This window comes from Papilio xuthus, unplaced genomic scaffold, assembly GCF_000836235.2.
Source record: "Papilio xuthus unplaced genomic scaffold, Pxut_1.1 DF828142.1, whole genome shotgun sequence".
In the NCBI taxonomy this organism is placed as follows: Eukaryota; Metazoa; Arthropoda; class Insecta; order Lepidoptera; family Papilionidae; genus Papilio; species Papilio xuthus.
The window spans coordinates 76,592-88,088 of NW_013530507.1; the positions used below are offsets into that span (position 1 = coordinate 76,592).

General features: G+C 42.5%; 3 protein-coding genes across 8 annotated transcripts in view; all 3 read right to left on the reverse strand.

The window, feature by feature from the left end:
- Window positions 1-3,542, reverse strand: part of LOC106114275 (WD repeat-containing protein 89) — a 5,443-nt gene extending 1,901 nt beyond the window's left edge. Inside the window, exons 1-6 of one of the 2 annotated variants that reach the window (XR_001227715.1) lie at window positions 3,220-3,541; window positions 2,397-2,620; window positions 1,708-1,883; window positions 1,362-1,625; window positions 1,086-1,280; window positions 14-758 (exon numbers count right to left, since the gene is read on the reverse strand). Coding sequence is in view for 1 of the 2 variants with exons in the window: in XM_013307407.1 (XP_013162861.1) it covers window positions 105-758; window positions 1,086-1,280; window positions 1,362-1,625; window positions 1,708-1,883; window positions 2,397-2,620; window positions 3,220-3,365 (1,659 nt within the window). In the remaining variant the exon portion in view is untranslated. Of the gene's footprint in view, window positions 1-13; window positions 759-1,085; window positions 1,281-1,361; window positions 1,626-1,707; window positions 1,884-2,396; window positions 2,621-3,219 lie in introns of both variants that reach the window. The other variant, XM_013307407.1, reaches the window with a different exon arrangement.
- A 421-nt stretch (window positions 3,543-3,963) lies between these two features.
- LOC106114318 (translin-associated factor X-interacting protein 1) lies at window positions 3,964-11,302 on the reverse strand. Of its 5 annotated transcripts, XM_013307471.1 has the most exons (11): window positions 10,979-11,302; window positions 9,254-9,391; window positions 7,927-8,102; window positions 7,243-7,418; window positions 6,903-7,029; window positions 6,579-6,687; window positions 6,262-6,431; window positions 5,999-6,194; window positions 5,765-5,917; window positions 5,157-5,334; window positions 3,964-4,653 (listed from the first exon to the last, which is right to left on the reverse strand). In XM_013307471.1, exons 2-11 carry the CDS (start codon window positions 9,338-9,340, stop codon window positions 4,424-4,426), a joined length of 1,602 nt encoding a protein of 533 aa, XP_013162925.1. In that variant the 5' UTR covers window positions 9,341-9,391; window positions 10,979-11,302; the 3' UTR covers window positions 3,964-4,423. The 5 variants fall into 5 exon arrangements, 4 of the variants coding, with proteins under 4 accessions (XP_013162925.1, XP_013162924.1, XP_013162923.1 ...); XM_013307470.1 differs by lacking the exon at window positions 10,979-11,302 and having other exon boundaries at window positions 5,157-5,331; window positions 9,254-9,507; XM_013307469.1 differs by lacking the exon at window positions 10,979-11,302 and having other exon boundaries at window positions 9,254-9,507.
- Window positions 9,406-10,958, reverse strand: LOC106114319 (homocysteine S-methyltransferase YbgG). The gene has a single exon (XM_013307474.1). The coding sequence runs from the start codon at window positions 10,494-10,496 to the stop codon at window positions 9,543-9,545; it is 954 nt and encodes a 317-aa protein (XP_013162928.1). The 5' UTR covers window positions 10,497-10,958; the 3' UTR covers window positions 9,406-9,542.
- Window positions 11,303-11,497: the final 195 nt, after the last annotated feature.

The following is an 11,497-nucleotide window of genomic DNA, read 5'->3' on the forward strand; positions in this document are numbered from 1 at the left end:
GCTTGCCCGACACCTGTCCGCGAGTTAGGGTGTGCGCACAGTAGGGGCGGTGGCGGCGCGCCCGTCAGCTTGCCCGACACCTGTCCGCGAGTTAGGGTGTGCCCTCAGTAGGGGCGGTGGCGGCGCGCCTGCAGGCGGGCTAGAGCGCCCGTCAGCTTGCCCGACACATCGTCCATCACTTCGCCACCCTCCGTTTCGCTCGACTCGAACGACTCATCCGATGAATCCATTTTATCCGAGTCGTAGGCTTTATTTGAGACTTCAGTTTTGCTCAACGTTTCCTGTTTATTTGAGTCCGCTGTATCTAAGTGTTCTAGCGGGCCCGACTTTTTGTGTGTAACCGAGTCGTCCGGTTTGTCCGAAACCTTAGACTTATCAGAATCGTCCGAATTAACAGAATTATCCGATTTGTCTGTATCGTCAGACTTGGCGCAGTCGTCAGATTTGTTGCCATCATCGGACTTGTCGCCATCGTCGGATTTATTATCATCGTCGGACCCGTCGCCGTCGTCGGACCCATCGCCGTCTTCAGAGCTGTCGCCGTCCTCGGATCCGTCTTCGTCCTCGGAGTCGTCGCTCTCGCCGGATTCGTCGGAATCACCGGAAGCGTCCATATCGACGTGGTCACCGTCACGTAGGTCGGCGTCGATGCCGGAGATGTGGTCGAGGTCGTCTGCATCATCGAGGCCGGTGTGGTCGGGCACGCCGCGCCACACGCTCACGATGCCCGACTCCCCCGCCGTCACCAGCAGGTCCCTCTGTAGCGCAAATGTTCAATTTTAACGTTTTCATATGAAGCAGGATGCATATTTTGTCTCAACGGGTATTCCTTGTTCCTAGAGTTCATATTACACACCTCAATAACCTGACTATGCCACTATTATGAAACTCAAATACAAGTGAAAAAACTAGATAAAAAGACTAACATCTCGTGTGTTCCATTTTTATAACCCAAGAGGGCAAAGCAGCTGCGCCAAAAACAAAGTATTAATCGCCGCCCATAGTCATCTGCACAGCAAAGACACTGCTGATCCCGAGGCCGGCAGTGCTAGAAGTGGAAGTGGAGGTGGAGGTGGCGTACTCACCGCCTGGTCGTGGTGGCAGCAGCGCACGAGCTGGCGGTTGCGAGCGAAGTTGGCGTAGGGCAGCAGGCGGCCGCCGGCCACCACCAGCGCGCGGAGCGTCTTCTCCTCGCCGCCGTAGGAGCCGGCCAGCAGCACGGGCCGCCCGCCCACCGACGTCACCGTGTCCACCAGGTAGCAGTCGTCCGCGCGGCTCCGCTGCACAACGCACAACCAACCTGCACTCTCTGCCGCATCTCACATCACATCACATCGCATCGCATCTCGCAGCCTGCATACCTTCATGGTCCCGGCGATGTGCTGCCTCTCGCAGTGCAGGGCGCACCGGGCGCTGGCGGTGCTCCACAGCTGCAGCTGGTGCGCCTGCGTGAGGCACGCCACAGCGGCACCACCCACCCAAGCCAGTTTGTCGACGGCGCACTTCGCATTCAGCGTGTGCGTCAGGGCCTCGTCCTCCGTCTGTTCCATTATGTTGAACACGTTCACCAGCCCGTCCACCGAGCCCGTCGCCAGGATCTCCACCTTCTCCTTGTGGAATTTCACCTGCAATAGTGAATATAAACATAGCAGCGCTGACTCGGATCGTGTAAAGAGGAAGTGGTGAGCGGTGGGCGGCGGGTGCGACCTGCGTGACGTCGTCGGTGTGCGTGTTCCAGTAGCCGCCGAGCGGCTTGGGCGCGCGCTGGTCCCAGAACACGAGGTACGCGTCGTCCTCCACCAGCTGGCTGCCGGTGCACAGGACGCGCCCGTTGTACGACACGTCCAAGCACTCGTATGGACGAATTATCTTTTCCTCCTCATCTGTCATACACACAAGTCAACAGTTTTACTATATTAAATTAAATTAAATTGCACATATAATATGTAGCTGTATATAAGGTCTCTTCAGTATCAAAAATTTATCATCATCAGCTCACTATACGTCCCCAGCGAGAGGCTCGGAGCCTACCCTAAGTTCAGGGTGATTGGGCCATAGTCAACCACGCTGGCCAAGTGCAGGTTGGTCGACTTCACACATATCTTTTGGATTTCTTCTCAGATATGTGCAGGTTGCATCACGATGTTTTCCTTCACCGAAAGAACACCGGATAAATGTACATATGTAAATCGGAAATCAAAAAACACATTGGTACATGGCGGGATTCCAACCCAGGACCTGCAGATTGCAAGTCAAGTGTTTGACTCCTGAGCCACCGACGTTTCAATCAAAAATTACTATTAATATATTAGATTACAAAAATATAGATTTTTTGGCAGAGGTAAACAAAGGGCATGAGACTAGTCTGGCGGACAAAGGACAATTTCTTTATAAACCTTTATAATCTAGTACACAGGAGCCACCGGCTCTTGTATCCCACATCTTGACAAGTCCATCTTCAGATGTTGAGAAAAGTATGTTGTCATCATTAGGGTTGAAAACAGTCTCAGTCACCGTCTTCTCATGGCCGCTCATGGAGCACACACGTGACAATGAGCTATCATTAACCTCATATACTTCTATGGTGTTGTCTGGTAGAATTATTGAATACTTTAATGTTCTGAAATTAATAAATTTTAAAGCTATAGTATTGTAGCATGTCTATAATTATTCATTAAACTTTATAGGAAACCACTTAGAACGAGAATCAAAAGACTTAGTTTGGCCACAGTCTCTTCGCTCAGACACATGTGCATGTTAGCTGTCACAGGCTACATCCTGGCCTGTGCTACCTCTCTGATAGTGATAACTAATAAATAATTAAATGTTCAAATTGGTGTATTCACTTAAACATTTTAGCACAATACATGGCTCCATAGAGACCATATTGAAAGTGTGTGTAGATTTGACAGATTTATGCGCATTTAACGACACTTGCTGGAGACTTTTAAATATGTCCCATGATGCACACATCAACATAGAATTTTATACATTTATTAGCTTATATTATGACTTTTGACAGTATAGTTAGAAGAATCGTGAAGATATTTAATTTAGTGGTGTACTAATTACAAAACTGATCTAAGGTTTAAATCAACAATACATAGAGTGTTATTTATGAATTCGGCACATTTATGTTGGCGAGACTTTTGGTGAATGCGCGCAAGGGTTATAACGTTGTCTTGATAAACAAATTTTAAATTGGTCAAAATAACTTACTTCGTGCCGCTTATTTTGTTGATATAAGTTTTCTTGAGTGACACTTCTATTTCGGTCATTAAATCATATTTTTTTGGAAATTGTTCTTCCAATTCATTTTCCTCCACTGTGTCTTTATCTGCTTCTTCGTTTTCGAATATATCCATTTTAGTATCTTATTATTATTTGCAAAAGAGAAACTAATCTCATTAATATAAAAAAAAGAATAAAGAGGTTTTCATAAAATTGCTAAAAAGTATAATAAAAATAAATAAGAGGCGGGCGGTCAACGGAACATGGTTCTTCAATATATTTTGTATTCAAGTTTTCGAGCAAAGAGCAAAGATTTTTTTTTAATTTTATGACCTGGTAACATAGACCTTTAGGTCAAAAGAGCAAAGTGTTATAAAATGAGCAAAGAGTATGTAACTATAGTGTGTCTATTTAAGATAGATTAATTTGACAATTCACTAGAGAAAATCGTTTTTGAAAATTTTCGATTTTCGATGGTTGTTTTCATAGAAGTTGCAATCGAAAATTTGGTGATTATTGTTTTTGATCAAAGAGTATGTAAAATTTTTGATTTACAATATAAATAAAATTGTTTCTTTTTATTTATTTATTTACATGGTAGACTTACAGCTAGAAAGTGACAATAATAGACACAAGATCGTTAACATAATATACGACCGCAGCGATTTGGGATCGATTTTTTATATTATTTAGTTTGGTTTAGTTTTAGTTTATAGTATTATTTTGGTAGATTAATTTTAATTTAATTAGTGACTTAATAATTAATATAGAGTTAATATAATAGCTATTTACAAGTCTACACTTATAGCATTGGCTTAAATAATTTGACAGTCAGCATATGAAATATAAATGCCAACTTCTTCAAAACCACGTAGAAAAATAAAAATTACACCAAAATTTGAGATGTTGAATAAAAAGAACTGTTTTAAATGTATTTTTAGTTAATTGCGCGAGACATAACTAAATATCTGTAATAAATTCTAAAAATAACAAAATTCATATGTTTTAGTGTTTATTTGTTCGATAACTATTATTACAAGACCGATTATCGATAGTTCATAGTTGTTCTTGATGCGCTTACGGTCCGACACTATGACAACCGTCCAAGAAGCGCAACATTAATCCTCATACAAAATTAATACAATACCATATAGGCGTCAGTTGTGAAACTAATCTATCTTAAATAGACACACTATAGTCTACTAGAATATTTGTAAAAGGTCCTCCGCTGTGCGGGCCCAGCCTTATGTCGAGGGCGAGGGCGAGGGCGAGGGCGAGCGCGAGCGCGAGGTCCCACGCGCTCGATGTGGCCGGCCGCGAGGCGCGCGAGCACCGCGCGTAGCGGCCGCGGCGCCAAGTTGTCCAACGCGGACGTCTGGTCCGAGAAAGCCCAGCGAATGTTACGCTCCATGCGAACGTGATCTGTTACACACATTTATATTACACTAGCTGCGCCCGCGACTCCGTCCGTGCGGGATTAAAAATAGACGTTGGCCGATTCTCAGGCCTACTCAATATGCTCACAAAATTTCATGAGAATCGGTCAAGCCGTTTCGGAGCAGTATGGGAACGAAAATTGTGACACGAGAATTTTTTATAAAAGATAACATCCAAAATTCTCCTTCGTGGTACGATAGACTGGGTGTCATTATGTTTCCATCTCAATTCTCGAACTTTGAAACGAAATAACGACCAGTTTGTAATTTATTTTACTTTAAATTAAAAGCTCTTCGATAACGTTACGCACAGAATATTATTTTAATCCATTGACCGCTAGGAGCTAGTTGTAGGACATCGAGTAACATCTTGGATAATCAATTCTGTACGACATCGTTTTTTTTCGTTGAGTCATCATGTAGACGTATTGAAATGACACTGAGATCCTCTGTTTGCTCTGATGACGAAGCTTTAGTGAAGAGAGGCACCTATGGCGGGGTCGAGGAGGGCGAAGGCGCGCTTGAGGCTGTCGACGCCGACCATGTGTGCGGCCCCCTCGCCGGCCAGCTCGGCCGCCAGCTCGCGCACGTACTTCTCCTGCGCCTGCTGCCGCTGCCGGAACAACTCGCGGGCGAACTCCAACCGATCAAACCCTTCCTCGTTCTGCTTCAAGAAAATTGCTTTTTTATTTGTTTAATGTTAATCATTGTAAAAATAAAAATGTATGGTACGAAAGAACGGAGCATCCTGTCACAGGTGTTGTATATACTTAAAAGGATGCTCCAACAACTGAAGTATATTTATATGTATTTCTTGGTTAAAATAAATAATAATAATTATTATAAGGTCAATACAGATAGTATATTAGTTGTAAATTGAGAAGCAAAAAGTTAACGTGCTTGTGATGTGGATGACGACAAAGGTACGCGAACACTGAAGAAAGTATGCTTGTATTCCATTAAAGAGGATTTGTGTTAAAAAGGAATCAATTCAGATATGACGGCTGATAGAGATGTATGGTATAGCAGGCTTCCTAGATATAACGATAGGATGATGATGATGATGATGATGATAAGTTAGAAATAACGATACAAACCTCGAAAAATAATTTGTCCAAATTAATAAGGTTCTGGTTGATCTTCATCTTGAGCTGCTTCCTCACGACGTTCGACAAATTCTTTATGTCGACTTCGCTCTTTAGAGGGAAAGTGACTTTCGCCACCTTCTCGAACTCTTCCAATGTGATTGACTTATAAACCAAATAGTATATTACACGTTACGAAGAAAGCATATATGTATTTATTTACGGAAAATATGTGAGAAAGCCGACCTCCCCGTCGCCGGAGCGGCGATACAGGGCCGTCTTCAGCGTCTGGCACTGGTCGCGGTGTGCCCAGTAGAGGTCCTCGGAGAGGCGGCCGCGCAGCACGCCCCAGAAGACGCGCACCTGCGGCTCGTCCAGCGCCTGCTCCGCCGCCGCGCACACGTTGTACGCCCACTCGGCGCGCACCGCCGCCTGCTGGTACCTGAGCGCCGGCGCCTTCACTACCACGTCTCTCTTAAATATTCTACTTACGGAAGGGAAGAATCGACCTCTCCTCGAAGTAGTGCGCGAGGTAGTCCTGCAGGGGCGTGTGACGCGCGCGCTGCGCCTTGCTGCGCCACACGTCGCTGATGACCACGCTCAGCTCGCGACGCGACAGCCGCAGGTTGCGCACCCGCCCCGAGTACCGCAGGTACGGCGGCACCGCTGGGTCCGTGCCCTGATGATGCCCATCATCGATTCGTTACCACAACGACACTCACGACACGTGGAAGATCCGCTTCAGGTAATAACTAGGCTCGACTATAACTTTTGGTTGTTATTGAACGAAGCCGATTTATAACTTAAGGGCTTAAAACGTCTTTACCAGTCCATCAAAATATTCCAAATGGTCGGTGTCTGCGGCGGGGCCCAGTTCGCGCAGCAGTACCACGAGAACGTCCCGCGAGGAGAGGCCCCGCGTCAGCTGCCGCCACCTGCCCACGTCCATTCGCCATCACATAGTCTCATCGTTTGATTAAAGTATCGTCTACAGCTATAAATCATGTTAAACAGTAGAAACGCAGATGAAAGACCAAAATGGTCTAAATACATTTTTGAAAGACAATTTTGGTGCGTTTTCAACGTCAAAACTTTTATAAAAATAATCACAGATAATTGTTGCGTTTATTTTATCGAATGTGGATCCAACCTCTCCCGACCGCCGCCAATGAAATCTGCACACAGTTCCCAGTGCGGCCGCGGAGTGCCCGCCCGCTCCAGCTCGCGACAACGCTCTTTCACTTCTTCCAGCTCTTCTTGCAAGCTATTCTTCTGAGCTGAATATTAAATAGTTGAAGGATAAAATGAGCTAATATTTTTTCTAAAAATTAATAATTTCTATGCAACTGCTCTTCCCCGTGCAGCAAAGGTTTATCAGTTGAATTCTGGCTACGACACAAACTCCGCGAACAGTATGCTCCCCGATTTAACCAGGTCAAGTTCTAGACAACAAGAGTACGGTACTTCTGCGTGAGTTTGTATGTGTGTACCTTGTGTGCGATTGTAGCAGGTCTCGAGAGCGCGGTACTCCTTGCCGGTCTGTCGGAGCTCCTTGCGGAGGTGTCGCTCTCGGGCCTCCAGCGCATCGTAGTCGCGGCGGGGCACGGTGTCGGCGCACTCGTCTGCCAGCCGCGCCAGCTCGCGCTGCGCCGCCGCCAACTGCTCCCTGCTTGTTGTCAACACTACGTCACAATCTTCCCGTAGACGACTGCTCATCATGTTCATCCGATAAACTATATAATTTATTAAATTTGTCACGCTCTAAAATGAAAAGCAGTAACCAAAGCGCCTCTCTACTAACTCACTGAATTATATATAATTATAGAAGTTAGTGGTTACACTTATACTTTTCACTGATGTAGTAGAAATGTTTTCAGATATCTTGGCGGGTCTTAACTACACGCGGAGGGCACTGACCTTGACAGAGCGCAGCGATGACCTTGGGCCGTCACGATATTTGAAAAAGATTATACACAGTTTCAGGTATAGTTATGGTGTTTACTTATTAAAATTATGCTTGTTTCTTAAATATTTCATGACATTGTTTGCTGTGTCGGTAACAGCCTTGATTAAAGTGAAAAGTATAGAAGCGTAATTGGTGTTATTATTGCAAAAAATCTTCATTTCTATTGCGCATGCGACGTGCGGCGTGTGGCGTGTAGCGTGCGGCGGACCTGCAGCGGTCGAGCGCCACTCGCAGCAGCAGAGGGTCCTCGTGGCGGCCTCCGGCAGCGCTGTCTGTCAGCTGCTTCACTCGCTCTTCCAACTGCAACTTCTGATGGTACAGCGAGTAGCGGCCGTCTCGCTCTCTCATTAGCCTCACGTACTCGGAGAATTTTTCTTGTTGCAACTGAGATAATTGTGTTATTGCTGTACTATTTTTACAAATATATTAATAAAAATAGTATTTATATTTATGTGTGTGCCTAAACGAAGAACCATAGAAGGACAGGGTATCGTGTTCTTCCGCCAAATGTCGTTGTGGTGGACAGACAAGAATTGATCGAACTTCTTGATTTTATAAATAAACAACGAGACATTATTATTATTATTCTCAGCATATATTATTTTCTATTTTATAACTCCGATCATAACGTGGTAAGCAAAAAATCGAATCGAAACGACCGCTGTCTAGCCATCGGCAATTGCAGGTGCCTTGCCTATCCTAAACCAACGGAGGGGGGACGCCCAGAGAGATAATATTTACCCTTCCTATGCGTCCACTTTCCGTCAAATCTACTTCCGCTTCCCACCTTTTCCTTATAAAAAAGGAAGGGAAGGAGGACTAAAATCACGATTGGCTGTACCGATCTGGAGGAGAATTGTAACAGAGACTATAGCATACGCAAACTAACTCACACACTTATTTAAATAAAAATAACTTTGTATAAAACATTATAATGCAGAAATAACAGTGTTTATAAAATAAACTAACAAACCATCAAGTGAACAAGGGACTTGTAATGCTGAAACACATAGTTGTCATAGTTTTTTCAGAAACAGTGAAGTTGACAATAAGATGTTTTCATATGAATGTTTCTACAGTGGAAACCCACTGTAATATAAGCAATTAAACATTACAACAAAAACATAACAGGACAACAGATATCAGTTAAATGAATAAGTTACACCAAAAATTTTTTACACCTTCTGGGGAATTTTAATTTTCTTTAAAATCTTTGTTAGTTTTATTGTTTTTTTTTTATTTCATATTGATAAAGGGTTATTGATGATAACATAATAGCTTTTTTTAAAATGTAGCAATATTAGTAGGTCATCGGTTACAAAATTGCCCCAGAAGGTGTAAAATTTTTAAGTTTTTAAAAAATGCCATTTATTTTTTTTAATACCCAGAGGGGAATTTTTATTTTATTTTTCTGGTGACCCTTGTGACCACCCCTATCATCCCCCTTCCTATGCACGTAGCCTTTTGGGACACCCTGTATATTCTTTAATCATCACTGATGACAATCATTGTACAAATACAAAACACTTACACACCTCAAAAATCCTCTTTTTCAGACTCATCATGTCTGAATTTAATTTAAAATTAAAATTTTTTAATTGTGCATTTTCATTTGAGAGCATTTTAACTTCATCAGCTTTCTCTTTCTTTGTCAATGATATTCCAAATATTATCTGCAAAATATAACAGATATAGTTTAGAACAAGTTGTCCAAGTGCTACATTTGTACCTACAGAGAAAATTATTTTATTGTACATAGAAATCATTAAAATATTTATATTTATTTCTTTTAAATAATTTGTTTTAACTTTGTTGTTGATTTTGTTACATATGCCAACTGTCCACTAGTTTTCTTATCTGAGTAATATCAGCTTGGTATGTTCTACAACATCCTCCAATGTACCTTACACCAAGCCTTAACCATTCATGGACAAATTTATCAATGGATTCACTTTTATCTTTGTCTGTCCATCCCATATCTGGGATATATCTCTCTCCCGAGTTAGGGTATGTCACAAAGGGAATAGGTTGTTCTCGGCCTTCATTGATGAGCTTCACAAGGTTAGAAACAATATTAGGGGGGCAGCAGTTAACTCCTACAGCTATCAGTTGAGTCGGATTTGTCTGCCAGCATTGCACAGCAGCCATTTGAAAGTCCTCCCCATGAGCAAGTTTCTCTTCATCTCTACAACTAAAAGAAAGCCAAGCCTTGGCTTTGGGATATTCTTTCAATAGCTCAATAAGAACCCGGGCCTCCTTTAAACATGGTATTGTTTCTATAGCTAGTAAATCCACACCTTCTTCCAACAAAGTATTTATACGAGGGATATGCCATTCTCGCATTGTCTCACTTGATATTTTATCTGCGTAATTGCCACGATATTCAGATCCGTCGTTTAAATGAGCACCATAGGGGCCTACTGAACCGGCTATGAGTGGAGTTGAGTTTAAAAGTGATTGACTATTCTCCTCTAAGTAAGTGTCACAAGCGCGCCTCGCCAATTTCACAGCTAATCTAATCAGTTCCAACGCCTCCTCACTAGACACGCCAAGGTGTTTCACAAAACCTCCCACGGAAGCTTGGTACGTGTTGGTGGATATAATGTCAGCTCCGGCGCGAAGATAATCCAAATGGGTATGATATACGTCTTCAGGATCGGTTTTCAAGAATCTCGCACTCCACAGTGGATCGCCATCTGCATATTTGCCGAAATGACATGAAATCTGTGACGAGAAACCACCATCAAGAACTAACGCTTTATTTTCATTCAATTCCATATTCGCTTAAAAGTTTAATGCTTTACGCACTTTAATTTAAACACTAGGCGTAGGTACTAACTGCGTAGTATAATGTATAGTTGTTATGTTAACTATCTTGTGTCAATTATTGTCACTTTCTAGCTGTAAGTCTACCATGTAAGTAAATAAATAAGTATACTATATTATATAGGACTGAAGCGAGCACGTTCTTGCAAACTATTTGTGTTTGTTTATCAACATCAAAACATTTTGTACGATAAGTGCGATACCACAGCAAGAAAGTAAGTTAAAAGTTAATTCTGTCACAACATAAACCCGGTTTATGTTGTTCCACTCCAGCGGCCGAAACCAACGCTGGATTGCAACTGGAAAAATTTAAATAAGAAAAAAGCTATCAAATATCCCGGGTCACATGTTATGTCAATCATTATGCCATTTACTAACTTCTAATTTTAAGTTAAATAAAGCCTAATAAATGGGTATTATCTATAATATATCACCGTGTATATCAGTCGGAAAATTAGCAAAATCTACATAAATGTAGATCGAAGACGTTTTTTGACCCGGCATCTTTGACAGCTCACTAGCGCCACACTGTTAAAAGTGTCACATAATCCTTGTTGTACTGTAATTCTTTTTTTTTTCAATTTTTGTGCCTGAGCAGGTTTACGTATTTTGGAACAGAACTAGCCGCGATAGCAGAGTCCCTGTCACCGGGCCAAATATCTTTGTTTGACTTTAAGCAAACTTTAACCCACCCTAAGCAACATAGAAAATTACACGAAAGAAGGTGACATGACATGTTACATGACAAGACAGCTAAAAATTACGACAAGGATCTTTTGATACCATTTGATATTCTTTAGGCATAGACAAAGGGGCGTTAGTTATAATAGCTTGTATCATAATTTAGTTTGACGTATATATCCACTGGATCAAAAAACTTTGTCGATCTTAAGCTGTCTTATCTATCACGTAATTTTTAATGCCTACGTAGGTTTTACATACTTTCTGACAAA